General features: G+C 40.6%; 1 protein-coding gene across 1 annotated transcript; it reads right to left on the bottom strand.

Annotated features, from left to right (window-relative positions):
* Positions 1-3,693: 3,693 nt before the first annotated feature.
* On the bottom strand, positions 3,694-10,178 carry LOC129354886 (endothelin-3). Its single transcript, XM_055024435.1, has 4 exons — positions 9,986-10,178; positions 9,436-9,661; positions 5,432-5,587; positions 3,694-5,278 (listed from the first exon to the last, which is right to left on the bottom strand). Exons 1-4 carry the CDS (start codon positions 10,053-10,055, stop codon positions 5,191-5,193), a joined length of 540 nt encoding a protein of 179 aa, XP_054880410.1. The 5' UTR covers positions 10,056-10,178; the 3' UTR covers positions 3,694-5,190.
* Between the last annotated feature and the right edge of the window lie 1,903 nt (positions 10,179-12,081).

Genomic DNA, 12,081 nt, shown 5'->3' with positions numbered 1-12,081 from the left:
TAAGCAGTAGATAAAACTGAACTATTTGGAAATTATTTATCTGTTAATCAGGCTTTTGAATGCGAGAAGAATCCTAAATACTGTAATTTTGGTTCAAACTGATTCTTTGTGCTTAAATGTAGCTTAAATATTTTGCTCCTTTTGAGGATGACAAAACAAACTTTTACCACCGTCTCCTCCATCAGCTTCGTAGAATTTGTTTCACAATAATGCTTCTGTTAATAATTCTCACTATATGAGAAGAGTAGAAAACATATTTTTATAAACATGTAATAACTGTACAATCTGTTTTTTTTGTGTGTGTTTCTCTGAGTTAAACTTTTGAAGGGATTTTTTTTTTATTCCACTCTCTTTAATAATCTAACGGTATGGGCCCAAGTTTACAGTGGGGAGGCTTTTTATATTTTGAAGATTACATCCTACTGTGTAGTAAAACCAAATCCAGCTTTGAGTCCCATACGGAAGATTTTGAAATAAGCAGCTGTTGCCGGGGAAAAAGATGGGGGTCAAGTTCGGGTCTGGAATTTTCAAGAAGCCTCCAAAAAGACAAATCAAAACTATTTTGACTGTCGAGGTCTATCCTGAAAATTTAGCTGACCCTGGAGTCGTGACACATTTCTCCACTATGCAGCCACACCTGCACAAACAGGAGCTTTATGGAGCCTTCATCAGAAGGCCATGTCAGAAACAAAAAGACTCCAAGTGAACTAAATCTCCCAATTTTGGGTGGAAGAATAAAAGTTCAACTATAGGTAGAGGGGGAAAATGTCAAATTTGCATAGCACATTTGGAAAAATAAAAATAAAACCAGTAAAACAGAACATTTTACTACTTTTTGAGGTCATTTATGGAGGTTTAAAGCTTCAATTCTCTAAGAAATAAATAAAAAATATATTTTTAACTTAATATCAGTTATCTAGGTAAGCTGACAATTCACATTAAAATCTCTTTCAAGGCGGACTTTGGCACAAAAACAGAATATTGAAAGTTAATTCATTTACAATAAAAATATACAATGGAAATTAATGACTATTTTCAGGAAACATATCAGGAAAAGGTGTAGAAATCAAACATATGGAAACGGAAAAAAAAAGAAGAGTGAAAACTGAATATCAATCATATGATAATGAAAAGAAGAAACGTCTGAACTCAGACATGGCTTTGTTTTATTCTGAGGTTCTATTTTTTTCATCTGTTTATTTTTTCAGATCAGTTTTTTCTCAGTGATCCACTCAAAGGCTTCAATAGAAGCTCACATCCAAAACCGCTTAGAGTGAAGCTTTTGTTTGGCCTTCATTTTGTTGAGTTTTAAAGCTTCTCCTCTGGATCTGATTCCCAGTCAAACTTAATCAGAAAGCTGAGAGCTGACTCTGGAAGGAGCTGCTGGCTCCTGCAGGGTCGACCTCTCACAGTGCATCCCTACTGGAATCACCAGAACAAAACAGGAAGACACAGACAACCAGCATCTATTAAGACCGAACGAGGACAAGAGGAATCAGACAGCATTTCAAACACAGCAAAAACTTTGTGGCAACAAAAGGTTTTGTTATGACTGACACTCTGCAGAGATTTCAGCAACCATATATGACTCAATCAGTGCCTGGTACCCCAGCCGCACGCTCAGCAATAAGCATGTTTTTAAATAATTTTTAAAACCCAGAACCCAGGTGAGCAACAAAGTCAAAGAAGGAACAAATGAAAACAAGCTGCTTTGTGTGGGCTTTTTAACGTCTTCAGGCAGTGGATCTGCTGTGGATCCCAGCTTTCCTCTGGCTTAGTCCCGCTTAATGCCGTCTTTATGATCTGCCTGGTCCCTCCTGTTGGCCTTGCTCATAAAGAGCCTTGTGGAATAACAGCCTGTCTGCTCTGTGTCCATTCGTCTGAGTAACTATGTATGGTTTTGGGCTGGTGGCAGGCGGTGGACGTTCTATGATGCATTTATTCCTGATCTCAGATCTTTTTGAGAGGACCGCAGGTCAGTGTTTCTCAAACCTTTTCAGGCTGAGGACCATTTACCCCATTTAACAAACACCACCTACCTTGAAGCTGCCCCTCACAAAAACACAACATTGTAATATATACAACCTGAAATGAACATATCAGTAACTTACCTCGTTATCTTTGTTCCTCCAACGTGAAGGGTGGCGCTGTTTCCTAAATGACTGGTTGTAATAAAACCACAAACACGTCTCCTCATAGCATTTTTTGTTACTTACAGATTCTGAAAGTGTGGAGTCCTTGATCTCCAACAATAAAAAACCACGTGGAAATAAAAAAAAAACTTATTTACTCATAAGTGTTGTGTGATTCACTAACAACCTTTTAGGGCTATTTGTAATTTGGAAGCACAATAAAATAAAAATAGACTTGACAAAGGTCGTGTTTCAGGTGGTAGAAAGCCCAACAACAATCATTTGTAGGAGACACAGACAGACTGACGTCTTGTTTCTACTCCAGCTTTGTTCTGATATATTTTAACTGCTGAACCTGCGGTGCCTTTTTGAAATTAATAAGACACTCTTATTAATCTCCATATTAAGCACACTAACCCAATAACATGCTGAGACAAAAAAAAAAAAACATTCCCAGTTGAATACTTTTCTTTCATTGGTTTTTGTATATTTATAATTTTCCTTTAATTGCACTTGGTCTCTTTAACAAAATAATGTTTTTTTCATAACGTACAAAGACTTCTTTTAGTTTATTTTTTTCTATCATCTTTTATCTACTATATTTTATGACAGTGATTTTTCTTTTTTTCCCCAGTGCAGCTTATTAAAGCCATATATTATTTTATTTTAGTTTTAGAAGAGAGCTGCAGGGGACATTTTGTTTCGCGTCATAATAAACATTCCTCAGCGTTCGCTTGGAAGAAAAGAGAGAGCTTGATCAGAGGGGAAAAGTTTGAGAATCTGCTCCATCCAGATGAGGAGCAAAATGAAAGGGCAGATTGACGGATGCATGCAGTGCCTATAAAAAAAAATATTCACCCCCTTTGATGTTTTACCTTTTCATTACTTCTGTAAATCAAACATAATCAATAGTTAGGCTTTTTTGACAGTAAAATAGCCAAAAACCTTAATGTAAGTGAAAATCAATTTCGCCAAAAATAATGTTACATAAAAATACGTAATATGAAATAAATGATTGCTTAAATATTCAGCCCCTTTGTGTCAGAATGAGTGGAACAGAGATCAGTGCAGAGCCTCCATGGAGACAGCCGTGTCTGGAAAGTCATGGAGTTTGTCTGATTGCTTGATGATCCGCGTCCCACAGCAAAAAGCTTTCAAAATATGACAAAAGGCCACTGGTAGAGTTCGTGGTCAAGTGGAAGAAAGTTCTTTGGTCCGAAGAAAACGAGATGGAGCTCAGTGTCCCTCAGATAAGACGCGATGCAAACACTGCACATCACCGCAAACACACCAACCCCTCTGTGGAGCCTGGTGGTGGCAGCATGTCGGATTCCCTACGGAGCCCAAATGACAAATGGGTCGGCTCAGCACCGAGAACACGTTGAGTCCATGCAAGAAGGCAGCCAGAATTTTCTTACCAACGGCACCACTGCATCTTTTGCAAACGAAACTCTCACATTCGCTGCTACCTGCAGTGAAAAGTCTCATTGCTTTGTTTGCTCCGTCTGTAGCGAGCAGTGAGAGGAGTCTCTAACTGTAAACCACTAAAAAGAAACAGGTACAAGGGGAAAAAAATCTTTTTATTTCTTTTTACATATTTTGTCAATTTGAGTTGTTTTAAAGGAGCTGGATGTTCTCCATTAAGAGAAGAAAACACTTGTTTTTGTCAGAAGTTGTATATGAATAATGAATCATTTTCTTGCACACTAAGCCAAACAAACAAAAAAATCCTTACTTGGAATGTAGTATTTTAATAATAATTTAAAAAAAAAGGATAGACTTGTTTTTTTTCTTTTTTTATTTTGTTTGAAGACTAAAAAAAATAATCACGGACGCATTAAGGTAAATCGCCCTCACTAACAAGGAAGGCAACTGGTCATTTCATCCTAAAAATAAAACAATGTTGAAATATCTCATCCAGTTTGAGGTGAGCACTGCCCAACAGGCCATTTGTCTAAAGGAAAGAAAAGAAAGGCATCTCCTATTTGGAAATTAAGTAAAAACAAAAGCTTGTGAAATTAATTTGTCCAGTTTCTAATGCAAAATAAAAGACAATACAAAGCCCATCTGTACAAAATAAATAGAATATACACAAAACCCCCGAACACAAAATGGAACTGATTTAATCTTCTGGTGGTGTTTACCAGACATGTGGTGACACATTTGACAAATTTGATCTTCCATGTTTCCTCCAGTTGTTCTCCGCTGATGTCACATTTTATTCAACCTTTGTCAATCCAACTGAGAAGGAGTTCTTATTTACAAGAATGACCCGAGAGGTCATGAGGTCACCAGGAAGCAGAAACATTTTCACACTGTTGAGTGAAAGGCAATCAGGTGTGTTCTCAAGCTCATCTTGCATTGCTTTGGTGTGGAGCGTACCGTCGACAAATCATTTTTTCAGTCGTGGCCCTTAACACAAAGCAATATATATATATAAAAAAACTCCTGTTTGAGAGAAACGGTTACCACTGACTATGAGTTGGATCATATTAATATGGATACGACACCATGACAACCTGTTCTTTACAAAACCAGGTTCTCTGAGACAGACGATGTCAGCAGGAATCACCACATGTCATTTTATATGTACTTAATGTGTGTTTGGTTCTAAATGCCTTAAAGCCTCCTGAAAACACATTTATTGAAAACAATACTCTGGTTATAAGTGAAAATGAATTGCTGACGATCGCCCCCGCCCCTGTTCTTCTACGGGGGGCGTACGGATGTACACATACGGATGTATGTGAAAGCATGTGTTATGTTTATGAAGGCATAAACATAACACATGCTTTCACATACATCCGTAAGATAAAGACATTACATGCGACATCCTGGAATGATGAGCCGTGTGAAACACAGTTACAGGTGGATAAATCAAACTCCACTGGTGTGACACAGTGCAGCCAGAGAGAAAGAGAGAGAGGCAGAAGGGACAGAAACCCCTGCTAGAAACTCTCACTGTCAGTTTTTTTCCTCTGCGTCCATGTCCTCACCTTTCCGTCTACACGGCACCGACAGATTTTCTCCCGTCCTTTGAGACTAAAGGTCGGTCTGTTCATTTCAGAGTCCGCTCCTTGTCTCCTCTGTGGAAGGGGGGCGTCCCCTTTTTTGTGTTAGGTGTAGCAGGGGGTCTCCTCATCTGCCTGAAGTGAAACAAAATACATTTAGAGGCGCATCTTGTCTGTCTTTTATTTCACAGTATGTGCACCCGCCTTCTTCATTGCATCAGCCTACACAGTGGAAGCAGGCCTGCCAGTCAGGTGAAAGTATATAGTATAGTATGTAGTTCCAGTTACCTGTTTGTGCAGAAGCGGCTGCACTCAGAGTCCATATGCAGCGTGCATGCACATCGCCTGGAGGCTGCGCTGCTCCTGCTGCTCCGAGCCGTCCGGACGGAGCGCTTCGTACGCAAAGAGCCAGGGGAACTGGCCATGCCGTACGGGACCGTGTGCCTGCCAATGGAATCAGTGAACATTTCTATGTCAACAAGTGTCTTTGTGCAGGGGTCCTTTCTGATATGAGTGACATGGGCAACCGCCCAGGTCGGCATTTTGTGTGGGGCGGAATGAGCTCCTGTGTGACCCTGACCTCCCTAACTTAAGACTAAAAACACAGACAGACAGAGATTTACTGCGAATGAAAACCTGGAACACAAGCTCTCGTCTTCTCATTGTTCGTTTTGGTCCATCAGAGACTGTGAGGAGGTTAGTGCGTTGAGCACAGCGTAGTTTCCACTATTTGCTGACATTTTTGGGATAGTTTTTAAAAACTGATGTTTTTTTCAGGGGCACACTGATTTATAACCGCTGATTTCCTTCATTTTGGGAGATCGATGATCGGCCGGTACTTCCACGTGAAGCCGATCTTATCCTCCGATCTTATCGACCTCAGCGAAGGTCTAAAAATGAACCGCTGTCCTCTTCGCCATCCACCAGGTCATGTTTGCATGTCTCAGTTAACAATAGTCACCTCACTGTTTCAGACTCAGTCACCATATTTAGTGACATTTCAGATGAAAAAAAAATAAAAAATTGGCCAAAATCAGAATCGGCAGGTTGGTCTTTTTAAAGATCGATAATCTGTAATCGCGCAGAAAAGTGCAACCGGTTCACGGCTAATTGTTTCTGCTGGCAGCCGATCAGAGATTGGCTGACCTGAATTATGAGGTGGTTCAAAAACAACGTTCACTGGTCAAAACTGCTTTGGTAAATGGAGATGTGCCAAAAGAGCATCTGTTTCCTGGGCAACGGACACAGATAACCTGTGATTAAACAGCATTGTTCACTTGAGGGAGGATGATTAACTGAATCATACGTTTACAGTGACATAGTAATGAGATGCTTATACGCTGACGCTCAGGTCGTAAAAACTCAAACAGGTTCTTTACCTTTTTTTAGGCTCTTAATAGTTTTGCTGGTTCTGATGGCAGCGTGACAGAACATCCTATAATCACACTACAGCGCACCATAAAACCCGACCTCTTCGACTCAACATGACATTCCTAACAAGGACGCGTCATAAACGCTGCTCTGTCAGGCCCAGAATCATTTATACGTCTGGCAGATTCCCGTGTTGAATGGAGATTATACAGAAAAGATCATGAAGAATGTAAAAATCTTTTTTTTTTATTTTAATAATGACATTTGATCTATTTTTAGCTTTTTTTTTTATACCATTCTCGATTATTAGTGCCAGTACAGCAATCAAGCAGTAAGCAAGTAAAGTCAAAACCTTCCTATTAGAGGTGCATCAACAGCAGTTTTCTGGCTGATTGCCGATTCCAATTTTTGGCCGATACCGATTTTTTTGGACTGACCCAAAAAATCATGGATCATTTACATGAGTCCAGCAAACAATTCTGGGACTTCTGTGATTTATTAAGGTGGACCGAAAGAATCCCTTTCATCTGTCTCCGAGAAACAGCAGTAATAGTGTCGATAAAAGCTGCGGTCACCTGCTGCTGGTATGCAATATTTATAAGAACTTCTTGGCACCTGAGCCGACTGTCTGACCGGTCGGGGTGGGGGCTGACACTCTCTCTTTAAAGCTCTGTCAATAGTTGTTCGCATGAAAGCGGTTCCAATAAAAGACTAAAACCAACAGCCACAGAGAAGAGTTGCAGTGTCAGTTTGTTCGGAAATTTCAGAGGAGTAAACTTTTTCACCATGTAACACAAAAAGAGATGAACAATGAAGAGGTGTGAGGTCAGAAGGTTAACTAACCGCTCACAGCTGCATGTACTTCAGGAGCTCTTCCCTCAGGGACGTAAAAGCACAGGTAATTTATTCTACTCTTCCCAGATATGTTCACCTTCTCACACCCTCCCATGTGTGCTGTGCGTCTTGAGCTGCAGCTGTTCCATCGTCAGGCAGAGCAGAGAAATGCCGGTGATAGATGTGCGGGAGAGCAGCGCCGCACGGACTGCAGGAAACAGTCGGCCTCTCGTCTGACTCACGTCTTCTCCGGAAGAAAATAGAGCAGGAAGTTTTCCTTCACGTACATAAAGCTGAGTTGGCCTGATGGACAATAATTAAGGGTTCCGCCAATTTATTGGCTCCAATTTCCTCCATTTTAGGATATCTGTGATCGGCCAGTGAGTTCATGTGAAGCCGATCTCATCTACCTCAACAAAGGTCTAAATATCAACGACTGTCCTCTTCTGCTCTGCTGTGAGAGAGGTTCCACTGGTGGACCGGCCCAACCAGGTCATGTCTGCATGTTTGCAGACTATATTATATAATATCACTATATTTAGTGATATTTCAAACAAACAAACAAAAAAATTGGTATCAGAAGGTTTAAAGATCGGTAATCGAGAGAAAAACTACAATCAAGGTATCAGACTGTTCAACATGCACTAAAGAGACAGTTTGGTCAAATCCTGGGCTCTAAAGCAAGAGAAATACTGAAGATGCATCATCATCATCATCATCATCATCATCTCATCATCATCATCATCATCTGTGTTGCTCCCCGTCTGGATGTGAAAGCCTGAAGACGCTACTGGATATGAAAAACTACACTGGTCTTGGCTTGGTGGTCTCACTTCGGTCCAAACTGACAGGAGACGGATGAGTCCATGTCACCACCCTTTCTCTCCTCCACCTTCCACCCAAACCCACGCCCAGACGTCTGAAGTGAGAAAGACCTACTCCAGCGATGCCTCTGGTTTCTATTTAACGCTGGCAGCACAAAAGAAAAAAAAAAAAGGAAACGAAAACAAGTGGTGGAAACAGAAAAAGGGTCCGATCCATCCGAGAACCTGAAGGCTCTCAGGGAAAAAAGCCAGGAAGTTGGGAGAGAGGTCATAGAGCCTTCCAGATGACACAGATCAGGCTTTAAAGTTTTCTGTCAACTCTTGTTGCTTTTGCCATGGATCCACAGATGAAAACCACAGAGGCTTCTTTGTTGGTCTAAACCAATGAAAAGTTAGCATTGGTTTAGATTTAACATGGATGCAATAAAGATTTGTGTTTAACTGACGTGTAATTAATCACACAGCATGTGGGTTTTCTTTTTCGTGAAAGAGTGAATCGCTGGATGTAGCGTAAAGCGCTTTGGGGTGTTCAAACTTGATAAAGCAAAATACAAGTACAATCTGATTACCATTTAGTGGGCTGAAGATCAAAACGCAGAGTGTCTATAAAAAGTTTACCCAGAAAAAGAACAGAAGAATCATGAATCACGAGTCGGAAAGGTCAGGAATCCTCAGGTAAAGCTGACGGATCCACGGGAACAACGACCTCTCCTACCAGATCCAGAAGAATTTCTGCAGAGATTCACTGGACGAGATTTAGCTCCTGAGCCCGGCCCACGCTCAAACGGCCTAGGTTTTCCCATTTTTCCTCCAAATATTACAGAGCCCCCTCCTCCCCGGGGGGCATTCTTTTTTTTTTTTTGCGTTCTCGTGCAATAAATTAGCAAACACACACTGGCCTGTTTTGTGTACAGTCACAAATGTCAATTTAAAATGGCACATGAGTACACCTTTAAAGATCCTTAGTGAGAACATGTTTAATACATTCCTCACTCTTTGGTCCAAGAAAGCATGACGGAAAATACAAATTATCGGCAGATTATTTCACTTATGAGACATTTTTCCCATGTTCTAAGTAAAATAATCTGCCAGTGGAACTAGCACTTTTCCATCACTGTTACGGATTCATTTACTTCCAAGTTATTTTTGCCCTATTTCAAGTGTACTACGACATTTGCACTAGAAACTGGACCAAAATGACTCGGTAGGCTCTTGTGTGTTTGCCGTGAGCTGCTGGTCAGATGGGAAACTTCAGACTCTTACTCTGGCGTGTTGATCCAGATGATGTCCAGGTGGCAGTAATACACACACTCTTTGTCTTTATAGGTGTAACACGTGCACCTCTTGGTGCGCCCCCGCCTGCCGGTCAGCGGGTCATGGGCAGAGCGGTCCTGGGCTCCAGCACCAGAGGGGACGATGACCCGGCGCGGGGGGTCGCCCAGGCTGACCTCTCCTGACACGTCCTTCCTTTGGGTCACAGACGAAGAACCTGCAGGACGACACCAAAGGTACGTTTGGTGGTTTTTGTCATGATGTGAGGTTTCTGATGGCGGATCCAAATGAAACGACAAATAAATGGAGGATGTTTAATGACAAAATGATGGACATTTGCCATTAAACAAGTCCGGTTGTAATAAAAGATGAAAAAAATAAAAATAAACAGCCAACCATAACATCATCTACTGATTAGTTCCAACTGAACCAGCATTGTTTTTGTTCTTTCATTATCACTCTGTGAGTTTATAATAATAATAATAATAATAATAATAATAATAATAATAATAATAATAATAATAATAATATAATATCTTACCATTGGTTAAAGATGCCGTCACCACAATCACGAACAAAATTCCCACGCGAGCCGACGGACGGTCAGCCATCACTAAAGAAGCAACAGAAACTGAAAGAATGTGGAGAGGTCAAAGGTCGTGGAGGTCCCGACGCGCGGACTGCAGGCTGCTGCTCCCCCAGATGCGTCAACCTGTGACCGGCCTGGTGATCCGCTGCCGCCGCTCTGTTCGCCTCCGGCCTGCGAGGCTCCGCTTTATGAGCTGCTGCGACAAGCTGCCGGAGGATCAGCCGCGCTTCCTGCCGGGACTTTCAAAATAAGACCGTCTCCGGGAAGACAAGCAAGCGAGCGAACAAATAACTTTAAAAACAAACTAAAAAAGTACATAAAACCACATTATCATTTAAAGAGACGCTCCTCAAATTGCTGCAAGTTGTGAAAGTCATTTGTTTTTTATGTGGATTTTTTTTATACCAATACTCCGTTGTTTAAATGTTAAGATTAATTTTAAAGGCGTGCTCCGGTTTGGATGACAGGATTTCACAGGTTTGCTAGCAAATGACTATATCTAAATTATACTGCTACTTTCTGCAAAAACACTAAATCTTACCAGTACTTCTGATCTAGCTTGTAGTGGAAATATATTACACTTTAAATAAGACAAAACAAACTTATAAGCAATTTTTCAGCAAGATATGGGAGCTTGTTTTAAGTCAATAATTCCAAAATATTGATAAAAAAAAAGTGTTAGTTCCATTGGCAGATTATTTCATTGATAACATGGGAAAAATGTCTTGTTACAAGTAAAATTATCTGACATTAGAACTAGTACTTGTTGATCAATATTAATAAATTATTTACTTAACATAAGTTTTTAAATATTGCTGAAAAGTTATTTCAAAGTTAGTTTTGTCTTATTTCAAGTATAATAGGAAACGTGCACTAAAAACTAGAGCAAAAATGATTTAGTGTTTTTGCAGTGCACTGACTGGAACGTTAATTCGTTTAAGGAGTTTTGTTTTGAGGTTGTTGTTGTTGTAAGTGTTTACATGACTCCCAGAGGTTTTTTTGGTGCATTTTTCTCACGTCAGACATTTTGGTAACATTTTGATAACTTGTGAAAGAGAGTCACCTGCTCAAAGCATGCATCAAAAGCAAGCATTCATTCATGTCAGAGTCATCAAAATGTTTAGTCTTGACATCATGTCTTCATCACGATGGTTCCCTCCGGACATGGTTTTGAATGTACAAAAGGTCAGATCTTAGTGAAAGTGTCTGAAAATGCTCAAGATGGGGCTACACAGTATTTACTCAGACATCCGAAATCTGAACATAGCTGGAAACAATATTTCAGTACAAATTGGAGCTGAACTAAGGGACCCCCTATGGACAGCTCACCACTGGATAAATATCTCTTCTTCCATTTCTCCTTTATTGGTGAGAGCTGAGGTTTAGCTGACAGAAACTGTTATGTTTGGGAGACATTTTCAGAATTAAAGAAATGCATAGACAACCTGTTCACCATGTCTGCATCCACTGACTCAACCAATAATACGAGGAACTATTTCTACCGTGTGGCATTTTGACTCAGTGTTTCAGAAGTTAACCTGTTTGTGTTTGGGCTCTGAAGAGCAGCTGGACGGTTTTAGGATCTGCAACAAGCAACCATCAGTGGTGTTGCACTCAAAGTGCCTTCGAAGCTCCTCTTTTTTATTTACTGTAGACTGTTCAATATCCCACCCACTCTCCCGGGAATGATGTTGTTTTATGTCTTTGGGAACCAAAGTTATGCAGCATTTATCATTGTATTCTAACCCAAAAGGCCTACGGCGTCTCCACCACCACGTAATTAATCAACACAGAAAGAACAGGCTGATTTGGGCGCAGTTTGGTTCACTTCTGCAAACCACTGTCGAGTACGTCAGCAACTCTGTGCTGGCATGTTTGAAACGGGCATCACCAATGACGTACACCGATAACCAATAACTAAAAGACGAATTCAGGCAAAGGAATAAAATATATTCAATTGAGAGTTGAGCAAAGGGCTATCAGTCAGATCACAGTTTGTCCTTCAGCCAGACAAAGTTCAAAGACAGTGGATTCTTCGTAGATGCATC

Source organism: Poeciliopsis prolifica, unplaced genomic scaffold, assembly GCF_027474105.1.
Source record: "Poeciliopsis prolifica strain line A6 unplaced genomic scaffold, Auburn_PproV2 SCAFFOLD003, whole genome shotgun sequence".
Lineage (NCBI taxonomy): Eukaryota > Metazoa > Chordata > Actinopteri > Cyprinodontiformes > Poeciliidae > Poeciliopsis > Poeciliopsis prolifica.
The sequence above is the reverse complement of the archived record's forward strand: the minus strand, read 5'-3'. Positions and strand labels throughout refer to the sequence as shown.